Source organism: Perna viridis, chromosome 4 (genome assembly GCF_037379345.1).
Source record: "Perna viridis isolate PV_CMFRI_1.1 ecotype Kerala chromosome 4, ASM3737934v1, whole genome shotgun sequence".
NCBI classification, from domain to species: Eukaryota; Metazoa; Mollusca; class Bivalvia; order Mytilida; family Mytilidae; genus Perna; species Perna viridis.
In genome coordinates this window covers 32472242-32488951 of record NC_142448.1, presented here as the reverse complement: position 1 = coordinate 32488951, position 16710 = coordinate 32472242, and the positions used below count along the sequence as shown (strand labels likewise).

Sequence of the window (16710 nt, the reverse complement as noted above, 5' to 3'; positions counted from 1 at the left end):
GAAGATTCAGCTCTGGGTGTCAAAAGAATAGGCCTGCAGCACCTCTAAGCTTGTCGTAAAAGGCGACTAAATAGTGCTCAGAAACCTAGCCGGGGGCTAGGCGCTCTGCCCACAGAGCAATTGGGATGTGTGCCCCAGGTGGTGGAATGGGGTACCCCTGGCGTGTTACACGCTGGGGTTGTCAAGCTATAATACGGAAAACCTGACCGCAAACCATAGTGGTGCACCGTGCTGGGAAAGATGCCACGTTCCTCGCACGTTAAAAGAACCCTGCTGTGGTATTCGACAGGAGTAGGAACCTTTGCGCTCCGCCACAGGAGGCTAAATTACCCGACCTTACCCACCCCTCCTTTTTTTCTAGTGGCAATCAAAATTTAACGACCCTATTATCCTTATGTCCCATCCCTTTTTTCATTACATCATCATCATTTCATGTTAATTTTATCATCCCTTTCATGTTCATCGCCTGAATATAGCTGAAATACTGCTGGTCGGGCGTTAAATCCCAACAATCAATCAATTAATCTGGTTTGATATACAGTCAGGTCAGTTTGACGAATTTAGTTAGACTACATGTACCAATTCCTATGCATCATTCAAGAACAGTTGTCTTCATAAGGAGAATGGATATGGTGAGTACATGTATGTCATAAAGACAACTACCCCACCGGGATGAAAAATGTCGTCTTGAGGCCATCCATGGATTGCATTCATAGCACATTTTCCATACACTTAAGAGCTGTGTTTGCCTTCATATCACATCTGATAACCATATATTATAGACGGCATGATGCTTACTTGTACTTCAACTCTTACTTTTTCTAGCTGGTTTGAACTACAAGGTATATAATAAATAAAGGCATATTATGGTTTCTACATCGATAGAGTTAAAATAATGACTACGACACTATTTCATCTTTGACATACTATTTAACCCCACCATATTTTTTGCACCTGTCCCAAGTCAGGAATTACTGGCCTCTACATGTCTTGTTTCATTTGCACTTTCAGTTTACTTTCACGTGTTTGGGGTCTATAGAAGCAATTAGTTTGCTGTACTTGTGATAATGTTTTTGGGACAGCTGCAGCCTTTCCGGGGTATGAGGGTTTACTTACCTCGTTCATTTAAGGCCAATGGATAACCATAAATTGACAATTTTCATCCCGGTGGGATTGTTGTCTTTTTAGCATACTCACCATACCTATATTCTTTATATACATGTTAGGTCCCATGTAATATGTTATCAATAGACCATTAAATTGAACGATGGAATTTAGTAAATCTACGAATGAACTTCTTTTCCTTCTTTTCTTGTTTACTTGCTTGCTTCATCTTTGTGCCATGAAATTAACCAAATTGTTCCTGAATCCTGTAATGAATTTGCTATTGTTCGTTTCATTCTATTGTTTTGGTTTGATGTTAAAATATGCAAATTACTTAATAAAATATGTTTAAATTAACCAAATTGTTCAATCATTGATGAGATTTTATTAATAACAAGAAGCATTATGTGAGTATTGCATGCCCATACAAAATTCTCTACTCGAAAATAATAATCAGTTGAAGGAAACATAATGTAAACTTCATGCATAATTTATTAACGGGAAAAGTTCGGGAAACCGTATCTGTATTAGTATTCTAAACTAATAACCATAACACTTAAAATACAGTGGCGAAACCAGAGGGGTGCAGGGTCGGCACCCCATTTTTATTGCAAAAAATTGTGATTTTCAAGTGTAAAATTGACCAAAATTGGCAAATAATGTTCTAGCACCCCTTTTTTTCTGAGGAACCTCGGCTTGCATCCTCGCTTGTCAAAGTGTCTGGCTCCTGTCGTGAAAGGTATCAATAGACCAGAACAAAATTCGAACTTGATCTGTAACTTTGGTTAAGCGATGTAATAAATATAAATCCTGACAAAAAAGTCCAAGGGTAATAACTCGGCAAAAAAATCAAAGGTCGGGAACAGAATACGAACTTGATCTGTAACATGTCATGGTAAAGCAGTGTACAAAATATGAAATGAATACCTGCCAGCATGACTAAAGAAGTGCGGAAAAAAAACTTATTTGGCAGGCTGCCTGACGGATGAACGAAAGTCGCTGGAAAGGGACTAATAATGAATTTTTTTTCCTTGTATTGTCGTATATGGTGTCGTATTCACGTGGTCGTATTTAGTATGAAGCTTAATTGATATGAAAATTTTTGTGTGTAATAGCGTGTAATACACTCCCTAATGCCACAAAGTCGTGAAAATTGATAAATTGGGGAAGTTTAACTTTTACAATAAAGTAAGATCCGTTTAAAAAGTATGGGACATCACCGTGCAAGAAAATATATATTTAGTAATTATAACTTCTTATCTATGGTGTTAAATCTACGTTGCTGGTTTCCCGCACTACGTTCCATTATGTATTATTAGTGTCACGTGAAAAGTTCATATCCATACAGGACCAGTCGAATACATTGTGTAAAACATTGTTATACAAAAGGTAAGGGAAGTTTTCCCACCTCTCTTCATTCAGTTAACATTCACAATTTAGCCAACAATTCCGAAAAGTGACCTTTTGTCAATATAAACAACCAAATCTTTAGAGCATAATGGGGAGGGGGGGGGGTGGGGGGTGGCGGGCCCACCACCCATTTTGGATTCACCTTTCAGTTATCACTCCCTTTACATCCCTTTAATTTCAAATTAACTGGGAATCTGCTACATGTATCAGAGTGGTGCATGTAACTGTCTGAAACACGTGTCAAGCGCTGTGTACTTCAAGGAATCTATTAAGGGTTATCTCCCTTCGGACACCAATTAGTATTTTAAGTCTAGCTTCATAACAACAACAAAAAATAGATATTTAGCTTGATAGTCGAGTATAATTGATTTTCAAAAGTTGTATGCTCACTTCGTTTTTGAACAGTCGAAATTATCTTGCGCATAAACGCTAGGATTTGTATAAATAACCCTTAATACTATTTTGCCATGTATTGTACAGTCATATTACAACGGAATACTACATAAATACAACATAAAATATAGGTTTTCTGTACATGCATGATATACTGAATATTACATATCAAAATCTGTATCACATGTGGGATAAACCCGAGACTCCACAGGGGCGTAGCTGCCTGTACGCAAATACGCAGTTTCGTACTTTCGGAAAAAGTAACAAAAATAAAAACACACATTTTAAAGATGAAATAAAGGTTATTTATCACATATGCATACCATGAACGTAGTATAGGCTCTGAAAAACTGGCTCCAAAATCGTTAAAATTCAGGAGTTTCCTTCAGGGCGTTGCCTTACCGGACTCACTGGGGGGCCTTGAGCGACCCCCCCAAGACCCCTCGCCGTAATTTTGCGAACAACTAAAACAGGCCTAGCTACGCCCCTGCTCCACCGGACTGCTGGGTGATACATGTATAATTTGAGGGTTGATACCACATGTGATACAGATTATTACACGTCATGATCATTATATCATATACTTCTTGTATGGTCTGTAAAGGGATGCGATATAGGTCAAGGTGTGATATAGAATATGCGTGCAACGATGTAGCATAAATGATATAGGGTTTAAACAAACTTATAATGCTGATGCAAAAAGGTATATTTTAATCTAAATGTATGATAGAAGTAATTATTTCCCTTTATCGTTTACCCAATATAGCATACCCTATATCACACTCCTAGGTCTATAGTGCGTAACCTTTACTATTTCCTATTCGGAACACACTTTAAGTATATATTCAATTTATATTACCCGAGACGCAGTCCAAGACTATAACATATACAGTCTACTGAAGCGATGTTTTTGGTATAGAAATTTTCTTTCATGTATTTGTAGTCAGATAATGTCGGGTCGTGATGCGAAAATTGTAATCGTAGGAGCTGGTATAGCCGGGATTTCCGCTGCTCATCATTTGGTGAAAAATGGTTTCACTAATGTGATTGTTTTAGAGGCGTCTGACAGGTAACTATGGTAAACACTATTTCATTAGCATAACATGTATCTACATGTATTTGTTTGCAGTTTTGTTTTAAACGTTTCATTATACCAAAGCATTGTACATGCACTTGAGACATGTAATTACAAAATCAGGAAATTTGACATAATTTCGTTTTTCAATATTCTGTCCATGATTTTTTTAAAGCACTCCTTAAGTTAGTTCAATTCACAGAAATATATTTCCACGCGTGTTGTATGCGAAACTACGGACTACATGAAAATAGAAGTAGATGCCTTGGATTATGTCATTAATGTCAAAGGCCTCCTAGTAGAATCTGATTAGTGTTTGTAAGAATCAGGCAAAATGGGAAAATTCAGAAACTTGCATGTAAGAATCCCACCGATCCGAAAATGTAATGTCACTCAAGGATACTTTCAATATTTGAAAAGACCATATTCGATCTCTGCATCACTGGCTTTGCTCAGAAATTTTCAATTGACTGTTGAGGTTTTTGACAGAGTTATCTGCCCTTGAAATATTCATTTTCAGTGCATTTCAATGAAATTATAACTCAATTTGCCAAAATGGTATGAAAAATATTGTCTTTTTGCCTTGATTCTGACGGTGCAAATAGTCAAATTACACTACCAAAATGATAGTTTTTTTTTTTAAAATACAATGTTTCACCCACTGCCTGGTTCTTACAGAGACTGACACTTATTCGTATTATTTTATATTGTTGTTATCGTTGTTGTCGACATTGTTAACTTTAATTGTAATGAACCAAATATCACGGCACGAAATTTTGATATATTGCTGCTTGCTTTTGAGGAAGGTTGCTATTAAAATGGGTCTCTGGCCCCACCGTTTTTAAAAGCGACCAAACGTGGTAAAATATGTGTTTATTTAAAATTAATGTAGAAAGTTTATGGTAGAAAATCCCTATCTAAACGACCCATGTATCATATACATGTGTTTATCCTTGTTTTCAGAATCGGAGGAAGAATTCATACAGTAGAATTTGGTGATGGGATTATAGAGCTGGGTGCGAACTGGATACATGGAACAGGGGCAGAGAACTCAGTTTTTACCTTAGCTAAAGAAAAAGGACTCATCACGGAACCTTATGTTTTCCTTGATAGGTATAGTTTTCTTTATATATTTAACTGTCTTCTTTCATTTCCCCTTTCCAGTAGTATAGTCGAGGAGTTTACTATAAAACGGCTTTATTCACATTGATAACGGCTTGTCATTAATAATAACATTTTTATTTGATTGTCGAAGGTGGGGGGGGGGCGATAACAGTTTCTTAATGTCAAGAATTTGATGATCGTATATACTGACAAAAAGGACTAGGTAAAACGTTTTTATTTTATATTATTTCTTCAATAATTGCTGTAAATATCCGGTACGACATGAAGATCTGATGTAACAGGTGTTAAGTGATTGTACAAGCATTGCGAAATGTATCCTTCTTATCCTATTTGTAAATAGCTATAACCTTTATCATGCGTGTATAAACCATACATGTACTTCAGGTTTAAATAACTGTGCACTTTTCCATGTCAGTATGCATATCTTCTTTTGAAGAATACCGTGTGTCTGTACTTACATGCTGTAAACACGTATATCTGTAGAGTGAATGCCTTTTACAATAAATGTAGGTAATTGTGAGCACTGTACATTTACAATAAAACAAATGTACATGTATGCATATGTTTGTATCCATTCTAATTTCGATAGGGGAAAATAGACCTAACCAGGTTGTCACAGATGTACTAACACGTTAATTTAATGCCTTGGAATATTGTTGACTCATCCTTAGAGTTCTTAAAATTTCCCTGAAGACACAACATAAGTGATTGGTCAAAATAGTAATTAAGGGGCTGAGGAGGGTAATAAACTTGGAGCCTGTAAATGGACAGTAGAAAATGAACATAACTTGGCAATTTTTTTAATTTAATTAAGAAAATCTACAACTTCGACAAAAATTTTGTTTGTTTGTGTAAACAGAGTAAGATATGATTTCCAACTACGCACGGAAATGTTCGGTTGTTCTGAATTGTTTATTCTGGCTATTCCAAATTTTTAGAATTTAAGAAATCTATGTTGGAGTAACCAGAATTCTTGGATAAACTAACGATTCTTTGTTCATACTGTAACAACATTTTTAATTGGCATTAGGAAAATACAGGCTTTAAAGAAATAATCACAACTGTTTTAAATATATAATTTATCAATATATGTATTAATTGACAGTAGTAATTTGTTGAAAAGCAGAAACCGCCATATTAATATTCAGCATAAGATAATGTGAGAATTTTAAGTCAAATTTAAATCACCTTAGTCAATATGTATCAGATGTGAAGCTGCATCTGCATACTCAACTACACTGATCTTATGGTTCTCTCTCTTGATGGTAGTTAGTCTAGTATTCTAATTCCTAAACAGAGGGGACCCATATCTTATCCGTAACTCCTCCTACACCCCTGAATGAAATTGAATGAAACTTTCACAGAATCATTATTACATGTTCCCATTGGACACCTCTTTTTTTAGATTTTACCTGAATCAGTTTGGGGATTTCCACAAAGCAAAACATGGACTTTGTCATTTGTGAATATGGAAACACGGGGACATATCTGTTATCTGTTAGTCCTCCTATACCCTGAATGGTATTTAATTCAACTATCTCATGTTCCTTTTGAAAACCCCTTCTAAATCAATAAGGACGTCGAAAGGTGCATGTCATCAGTTAAGGGAACTGATATTATTATACTGATTGGGAAATCAATGGTTATCTGTTTTAAATGAATTTCAAATTTCATTTTTTTAAGTAATTATAATAACACAAATTTAAAGTAAATAACCAAAAAAAATTCATAAATGATTTTAACGTTAGTTCATTAATATTTTTTTTTCGAAATCTTTCACAAAAAAAATTACATCATCTAGAAATAGTGTAAAATTATCATCATTATTTTTAACATCTTAGTCAACATAGTGAGCATTCTACTTTTAATTCCAACATAAAATTAAAATATTTTTTTACTTTTACCTGTAAATCTAATTAGGGATTATAATCATTATAACAACACTTCATATTAACCATCTATTGTTTTGTCCTAGTTGGAATAGCTAGGAGACACTGTTTCGAATTTGTTTTTAACTCTTAATTTCCTACATGACAACATGGACAGGTGTCTCTGAATATACTTTCATTCTTCTGTTGCATGCTTTCCTTGCCTATACCGCTTGAGTATTTTTCTCACTGAGTATGCTTTACCGCCTGTATAGAAGTGTTGGAATATATATTCGTTCCTAGACTTAAAAAGTTCCAGGAATTAATTATTAAACGATTGCTACATAGAAATTACTATCACATACTAGTAATAAAGAAATAATAAAAGAAACAGCTGAAGAGTTAAGTAGTGTTTTGAATGATTTTAAACAGATGCAGGCTGGTCCGCGACACCAAGTGACTACACCCTGTATGCGTCCTATGCTTACAAAATGTATGCATGGACCAATACATTTATTAGCAGTTTGTTACTGGTATGCAATAGTAGTTTTATGTATAATCTGTGGGTAAGATAGCTGCCATGTTTTTGCTTAGCGTTATCACCTTGATCCAGAGGACTCTTACCCACAAATTGTACCAGTTTAAATTTGCATATCAAACCAGGCTCGATGTATTTATTGCATGTGCTTGCTTGTTGTTTCGCAATAACCACTGTCCTAAATAATCTCTGGCTTGCTTTTCAATTTATGTGATCTTTACAAGTCACATTGGGATGTTCCTTTTTCACAACCACTGTTAGTAACTACAACTTTCGTCAGCTGACATTGTCTATTGAATTTGAAAACATCTGCAGTGAAATCTGTTTAAACACCATCCCCATCCGCAAGCTCCACGCAGCGGCAGACGTTCGTTTCCTTTCTTACTAACGGCGAGTTTCGAACGTCAGACGCTGTTCGGAGCTTGCCCCATTCGAAGTAAAGAACGTGTTCGGCCTCTGTCTGCACTAGATTTGTTTTGTGGTGAAGATAGTCTGTTATAGTTACCTTAACGATTTACATTCAATTTGTCATCGTCCTTGGTCAGATATGACAAAAAAAGGAAGAAGTTTTTGATAGGAGCGGAAAAAAAAATTGCGGTCTCACAATGGTATGGTGCTTTCATCGTCGTCGGTGTCGTGTGAAGAAAATTTTGTTTTCAGACAATAACTCGAATATAACCGTATTGGTCTCCATGAATTGTACCACATGGCGTCATGCCACGTAAAAAGAACCATTTATGAAGGGATAAGAAGCAAACATTTTTTGTGTGAATTCCATACGATTAATTGAATAAAAGAATATAGATATCGTTGAAATTATGCAACAATGTGCCCTGCCACATAAGGAAGGCTTGAAAAGATTTTGGAGGTTGTGCCTTTCCTTGTCACTGTAAGCCAGGAAAAGTTAATACAAATTTAATATCAAGTAGGATTTCAGACGGTGTTTGGTTAAGATAGTTGGCCATTTATTATAATAGGTTTGGTAAAGATTGCTATTGTCAATTCAGTTTTAAGTGTTGGTATGTGACTTACATGTATCTTCCAGAATTGAGGGAAATTGGTGTACCGAGGACGGAAGAGTAATTCCCAAAAAACTGGTAAAAAGGGCTTGGAATTTATTCTGCAAAATTGAATCGAGTCTAGATCTGATATGGCAAAACAGACCAACAGAGAAAATAAACTGCAAGAAATTTGTGATGAAACGATTGCACGAAGCATTGCTTGAATTTCAATTAGAAGAACGTGAAATGGTTAGCGCAACATTTGTGACAATGGTGAATTATTTATGTTTCCATGTTGGTGATGATTTAGAACAGATCTCACTCAATCTTCTTGGTAAATTTGAAGAGATCCCTGGTGGTAATGTCAAATTACCTACAGGTTTCTTGGATGTCGTTCGCTCACTTTTCAAGCAATTTGACTCTTCACTAGTTCAATTTATTTCAAAAGTTACTAACATTAACTGGAATTTCCAACAGGATTTAGTGAAAGTTTCTTGCCAAGGAAATGAGCACCACATTTGCGATCACGTTATTGTGACATTTCCACTTGGATTTCTCGAGAAACACCAGAAGGAACTGTTTTGTCCACCACTCCCTCCTACAAAAGTGAAAGCAATTTCAAGCATGGGATTTGGAAAAGTCAACAAAATTTTCCTTTATTTTGAAAAACCATTTTGGGTCAAAGGTCAAGGTGGAATAAAATTTGTATGGAATGCAAAGTCAGACGAGTTTGACCCAAATGAATGGTACAAATCTATTTTTGCGTTTGACGAAGTGCTAGAGAATAGATCGGTGTTGGTTGCTTGGATTCACGGTAAAGCTGCTGAGTATATGGAAACTTTGTCTGACTCTGTCATATTGAATACATGTTCGAGGCTCATTCAGACATTTTTGAACAACTCCGAAGTTCCTTTGCCTTCAAAGATTGTGCGGTCATCTTGGTGCTCTAACCCACTGACACTCGGATCGTACAGCTATTATAAGGTGACTTCATGTCCAACAGATGTACAAGTTCTTTCGGAACCCCTTTGTTGTAAAGGAAAACCAACCGTGTGCTTTGCAGGAGAAGCTACACACAGTCAATACTTTTCTACGACACATGGTGCAAGATCGTCAGGGATTCGCGAGGCAGACAGAATTGTAACTTATTACCAAAACGCTTGAAGGCTTTAGTTGTAACAAAGCGATTGGCGTATTCAGTACAATCATCATATTGCTTTTTATATGACCGCAAAGTAATTTATGGTCTTACAATGGTATAATGCTGTCGTCATATCACCCGTAAACATTTAGGGTCCGTTCAATTAACTGAGTATTAATGGACCACAAGGTATCATACCACAAATATAAGGCTGGGATTGATTTTTGAGTTGTGACCTGAACCGTTTATAAATAATGGGGTCACAAAGGAGCATAAAAGAGCATTTCCCTGATGTTCGGACTATGATATGAATCTTTTTGAAATTTGAGCAACAAAACTGTGATTGATTTTGGGTTGTGGTTTGAACCATGTAGATAAAAGGGACTGGAAACTTTTTTTCCTGATGTCTTGACAATTACTTGGTAGAAGTACACGGATATTTTGGTCCAATACTACTACTACCACAGAAAAGTTTGAATTTTGACTTCTTAGAAACATTTAGGAATATGGGGCCTTAAACATACGATTTCCTGGGTTTAGGCAAAATTTTGATAAAAGTTTGGATCGCTTTGTCCTATGCCTTTTGACCATCACATTTTAAAATTTAGGAGAGGAAAAGGGTCACCAATAACTAGTTCTTTAACATTGAATAAGTATCAATTTTCTTTGTTCAATTGGAAACAGAAGGTTCTTTGACACTTTGTTGCAGTTCTTTCTACAAATTAAATTATGTGTCAAACGTTTGATTACTGTCCAAATTCAGATCGAGCCGTATCAAGTTATAATTTCGTAATACTACTTGTCATAACTCTCCGGGGATCGACATATGTGGTCGTGTTTAGCTTTTCATTTTTTTTTCAATTTTGTGTCGTCACTTAAAATGTAAATAATTAAATTTGAGCTAGCTTAATGTATCTTGAGATTGTATTAACCGTTTATATGCATATTTCCTAGCGTATACATGTAAGACTGTAGAAGGTATTTACATGTATTACTGTTACCCTTTGACTGATTTATTTACAGAATTTATTCGAAGTAATTATTATTATTCAGTGACATACATGTACAAAACATTCTTTATATTTAACACCCAGCACCAGTACTATAATTTCATTAGTACATGTAAGGAATGCATTTTAGGCCATAAAAATATGCAGTGTTGAGTATATGCAGTTACAGTAAAATAGTTTCCCTAATTCTGATAAGCTGAAAAAAAAATCGAGGCAACTACATATATAGTGTTGTCAAAAGACAGTTTGGCAATGAGACAGACACAAAAGATGCTAAGACAAGTTAAAAATAATTGAGCAATTCAGAATCTAATAAAACCCTTTAGGGTGTAAGGAAGCATAAGCCCAGTGGGTTCTCATGCCATGTGAGATTATAACGATTCTCTTTTGAATACCATCCTACAAATGTAAGGATGGATTTTGTTCACATTTTCGTAAAGCCTTGCTCAATGCAAATAAAAAACAAAAACAAACAAACAAACAAAAAAAAAAAAGCAAACAAACAAAACAAAATAAGTGAACAAACTATCTAATAACAAATGTAGAAAATGTGTCATTTTTACAAGGTTTGACATCGACTTAGAAAAATATTTGTCAAAACATATTCTTAATTAAGTGTAAGTGTTTGTAAGAATCAGACAAAATGGGAAAAATCTGAAACATGCATGTCAAAACCCCCAATAAAATTTCACTCAAGGATGCTTTCTCTATTTGAAAAGATCATTACCGGTATTTCATCTCTATGACATTGGATTTGCTCAGAAAATTTTAATAGAGTCTTAGAAAAAAGAAGTTTTTGACAGCGTTATCTGCCCTTCAAATGTTTATTTTCAGTGTATTTCAATGAAATTGTAACTCTATGGTCCAGCATGATGCAGAAAATCTTGTCTGTTTTCCTTGATTCTGGTGCAAAAAGTCAAATAACACTATCAAAATGACGTTTTTTTTTTTCATACCATGTTTCACCTACTGCCTGATTCTTACAAGGAATGACACTTTAATTTCAATGATACGTTTTGATACGCTAACCAGAATTGAAAATTCAATCGTGTTGATCGTGGTAAATTTTTAGTCAACAAGTTTTCCACGATCCCTTCGACTGCCAATAGTGACGCCATTCGTGATACTGGGAACGCAGCTTTACTAATTAACATTTTTAGGGGTGGGTAAAATGAAAAAAAAAAAACTATTGTATTTATATATGAATCGGCAACTACGTTCCTTTTTTTGTATTCTCATTTTACATAGTTGTGTTCATAAATCTGATTGTCTGAAAACTTGAAATTAGATACAATTATATTTCTTTTGTTTTCTAAACTTCTAAAATAACTAACATACCAAGGAAACTTGTCTCTCTCACGATCAAATTTGTTGTTTGACTGATTGAAGATCGTATATACTGCACAAGAAATCAATGAAAAAGAAAGATAAGTGGTCGTCTTCAGGATTGTATACAAATGCGCCAGTTTGCTTACACAAAGAATTTGGATCCGAGTTTAATTAAGAGGAACCAAATAAAACCAAGTGTATACTAGAAACTTAATGATTGAACTACTAATACCCATAGGGTGAAAGGTGGCGTTATGTTTTACTGTATAGTTTTATCGTATTTAACAAAGTAAGTACAAGATTTGCACGTCACGTGGTTCTAAGGTTACAAATGTAGCTACAATCAACCATTAATGTCAAATTGAAGCATCCCGTAAAAATAACTAAATCGTACTGTAAACAGGTAGTAGATATCCGATGAACCTGAAAAGAGGAGGCACGGTGCAAGTCATCATGTAAAAGCAATATATATAAAATATCTAAGCACTCCGTCTATTAGAAGTTGAGAAATTTACCCTGAAAATAATTTCCATTATCTTACGGTATACACGAAGTAGATGACCAAGGCAGCTGAATATGGAAGATACGGTACAAGTCAGCATGTAAAAGCAATACATCAAATATCTTGCATTCCTTCTGATAATAGCTGAACAGTCTGTTACATAAAATCGTAACGGTCGAATGGACAAGGTGATTGCGATATAGCCCCACTCTTATGAGTTATTCAGAGAGCAATATGCACAAATAACTGACTAAAACACACTCCCAAGTTACCGCCTCTTCAATTTTCTGAAAGTATTCTTATCCTTGTGATGATTGTCATAAACTGTTGCTATACTTTCATTGGAAGAATACCATAATTCAGTTTGTATAAGAAAGTATCATGTTTGTAAAAGAAAAAGTCTTAACATATTCATGTTATCTTAATATTTATGTGGTCGATGAGTAAAATGAAGCTACAGCATCATGTACGTGTACAAATTAATGAGCCCGCAAATACAAATGTGTATGAAGTGAGAGTTTATGCGTACTTATTGTGTAAAGTTTAGTGTTAGAAATTCTCCTTCGCGTGTACTTATTTTTCGGATAGTGCATGACCGCGAAATTCGTGCGAAATAAGTACAAATACAGTATTTCACAATTCAAATAAACGCAAATCTCAAAGGTCATCTTTTAATGTCCACTCGAAGAAATTAAGCACCAATAAACAATGCTTATACCACCTTTTAATAACATACATGAATATTTTTACGAATCTCCAAAATTTACAAGATTCGTTAAACTAACACGAGCCTTTTACGAGTGATTTGCGAGTGCTTTTCGATTGGTTACGACTATGAATTTACACAGAATGATTGCGATATGTTAACGATAACAGTTCACGATTCATTGCGGTTAAATACGTCAGTTTACTAATGCATACCATATTGTTAAGAGTTATTGCGAGTGCAATGCGTATTGTTACGATTTGGTCCAAGCTTTACGGGTAATTAACGGATTACCATAACCTTGTGAGTTTTTACGAATACTTGGGGTTAAGTAACGAGTGTTATGCGAATAGTAATGAATTTATAATGAGGTTGCATATTGTCAAATAAATCCAAATAAATACAGCCTCATGCATTCTTCAATTGAACATTTGACTTGTTTAACGAGAGATAGAAGTCAGTATTATATCAAAACTTCTTCGACTTCTTCGCCCACTGGCACAACAACCTAACCCTCTTCATATTTACTGAGTATTCGTATTTATTAGCAAAATGCTAGCTTAAACGGTTTGCGAGCTTTTTACGAATAAAAATTCAATATTCGGGTAATTTTTTTATATGTCAAAAGAAATGCATCTCCTTTCATTGACTCGTATCATTAAAACACATTTACCTACTAAGCTACCCAAAAGGTGAAACCACATGAAAAGGCGTCGTAGAAGAACATTAACGATGACACAAATGATGGTCAATTTAAACGCTTTTTTGGATTTTCTTGGGTCTTTTTTCTAATAAGAATCAGTATGAATTTGTGATTGCAATAATGCCGTATGTTTGATCAGTTAAACATGTTTCCACATGTTGATTGCTGACGTTATCTTTAACTGGATGTTGCCTGCTTTCTATGCTACGAGTATACATTGTTGCTGGACGTTGAAACTGATATTGTCAAGAATACAAATCGCTAAAGGCTGCGATATGAAGCTTGTTCTTTTTAATTTCATTCTCGTCTTGACTACTTTTTCAGAGGAAGCATACCGTGGAGGACGGAGAATGGAAGAGTACTGAATAAAGATGTAATCCAGAAAGCCAATGATATTTATGAGACGATAGATGAAGAAATGGAAGCTGGCATAAAATCCACAGAAAATATATCATGTGAACATTATTTCAGAAAACGGAAAATTGAGGAGCTTAAATGTATCACTCCGAAGTACCAGCATGACGTCCAGTTGATTCTGAATTCCTATTTAAAGGAATTAGGATTGTATGAGGGTGATGATGCGAGCAAAGTCTCGGCAAATCTTTTCCCAATGATCGAAGAAATAGAAGGCGAAGATATAACTGTTACTGGAGGGTATTGTAAAGTCTTACAGACTCTCGTCGACGACATTCCCTCAGACGTTGTCCGATTAAAACAAAGAGTTACGAGAATTCATTGGAAAGATGAAACCGACACTTTTCAGGACGTCAGAGTTTACTGCCACGATGGAGATAAAGAATGCACATTCTGTGCACGACACGTTATAATCACTTGTTCGTTGGGACATCTAAAGCGGTATCACAAAAATCTGTTTCATCCATCATTACCTACTTGGAAAACTGATGCAATAGAGAAGTTTGCTTTTGGCCAAGTAGAAGCCGTATTTTTGGCATATGAGACGCCATTTTGGGAACATGGTGGTGGATGCTTTATGATTGCTTCGGACGATGGTGCCGATGAAAGTATTCCTAAATGGTTCAGGTCAGCATACTGGGTTCGAGAAATTCCAACGACAACAAACGTGATTTTAATATGGTTGCATGGAGAGAACTCAAAAGAAGTCTCTTTAGTTCCAAGAAATGAAGTTGCTAAAACTTGCACTTATGTTATTCGCAAGTTCTTGAATGACCTGTCTATTCCTGAACCAAGCGATGTTATGGTTTCGTCATGGTGCACAGACCCACTGTTCCTTGGGGCGTACAGCTATTATTCCACAGAATCCGACACTAATTGTGTATCCAATTTGGCAAAGCCATTGTTAGTGAACAATAAACCCGTCTTGTGTTTTGCAGGGGAAGCAACCCATATTAAGTGGTCGTCATTTGCGCATGGCGCTAGTTCCTCGGGAATTAGAGAGGCAGAAAGATTAATAAGCTTGTACCCTAAATAAAAATAAATGCTATTGTTTACGTCTAATAATATATTATCCAACACATACCTGTCTGGCTGTCTACATTCAAACACTATGTAAATTCCATACTTTTTCCAAAACATTTAATACCAAGTAAATAGTATCGTCATACTAGGCGACTCACATTATGGTAATAATTTTGGGCAACTCTAATGATAGTTCATCCACTGACACAAATATTATGTCTAAAGGAAACAAAGTTAAAAAAAAAACTAGATAAGGCCAAGCTCATGGATGTAATTGATGTATCATACCAATATAGGCCCATTGGTGACATACTGTACCAATTTGCCATGCTCTAAGGCCCACGCTTAAAGAAAGAAATCGCTAATCGTCAAATATATTATGCTACTGATTTTGGCGTGCTTTCAACATCTAAGCGAATTCAATACTCTACTAAACCGAATTCCCAATCAATCCGTGATTTTCTCATTTTCACCGTAAACCTTTGCGTAGATATATGTATGGACTTTGTTCAGAATTAAAGAAAATCACAAAATTTAGCGAGCTGAAACTTGAAGCCTTTATGTCGATTTAAGGAAGACTAAGCAAGGATGATAATTGATAATATACATTCATGTTCTTTTCCGTTTCACATCTTTTGACATTGTACATTTGTACATTACTGGCAAAATAATAGTATTCCTATTTCGGAAATTTACTGGACATTTTAGAACTGTGTTCGTCAGTCTGCTAAGGTCAGCAATCTTTGAGTGAGTCCGAATTGGTAGGAAATCAAACGAAATTGCGATATATTCTAAAATTGGATGACTTCGTAACCGGGATTACCCGAATGTTTCTCAATCAGAACAACTTGTAGAGTGGACGTTTCTCAGCTATTACAGAAAGTTCATTGCTGACCGATTATTTCATACAAGTAAAAATTAAGAGTACTACATTTTGATCTCGTATTAAGCTAGAAATGACGGTTGTCTCCTATCTGCAACATAAGATGGTGTAGTAATACATAATTATACAAATCATATACGAATGTACTATATTGATATTATGAGTTCAAGAAGTCGCTAACAATATTATCAACTTTTAAAAAGACACATGTAACAACATGGACAGTTGTTCACCAAGAAATTAATATAATTTAACATATAGGTTATCATGCTTCACCACACGGCACATACATGTATATTAAAGTAACCTTTCAATTAAAGGTCAAAATCTAATATACAGGGTCATCATAATGTTAAAAGGGATGAAATCACATTCTGTAATTAGAATATAAAAGGCTTCGTCGTGGAGAGTAGACAGATTTTTTTTTAAGTTAAATACATTTTTGATCAGATGGTACAGTGGTTGGAATGACTAATCAGTACCGA

General features: G+C 35.2%; 1 protein-coding gene across 2 annotated transcripts; it reads left to right on the top strand.

Moving 5' to 3' along the window:
- Positions 1-2315: 2315 nt before the first annotated feature.
- Positions 2316-15367, top strand: LOC148619787 (spermine oxidase-like). 2 transcript variants are annotated; one of them, XM_088580054.1, is made up of 4 exons: positions 2316-2493; positions 3851-3976; positions 4946-5095; positions 8559-10565. In XM_088580054.1, exons 2-4 carry the CDS (start codon positions 3858-3860, stop codon positions 9676-9678), a joined length of 1389 nt encoding a protein of 462 aa, XP_088436180.1. In that variant the 5' UTR covers positions 2316-2493; positions 3851-3857; the 3' UTR covers positions 9679-10565. The 2 variants fall into 2 exon arrangements, with proteins under 2 accessions (XP_088436180.1, XP_088436179.1); XM_088580053.1 differs by lacking the exon at positions 8559-10565 and adding an exon at positions 14230-15367 and having other exon boundaries at positions 2338-2493.
- Positions 15368-16710: the final 1343 nt, after the last annotated feature.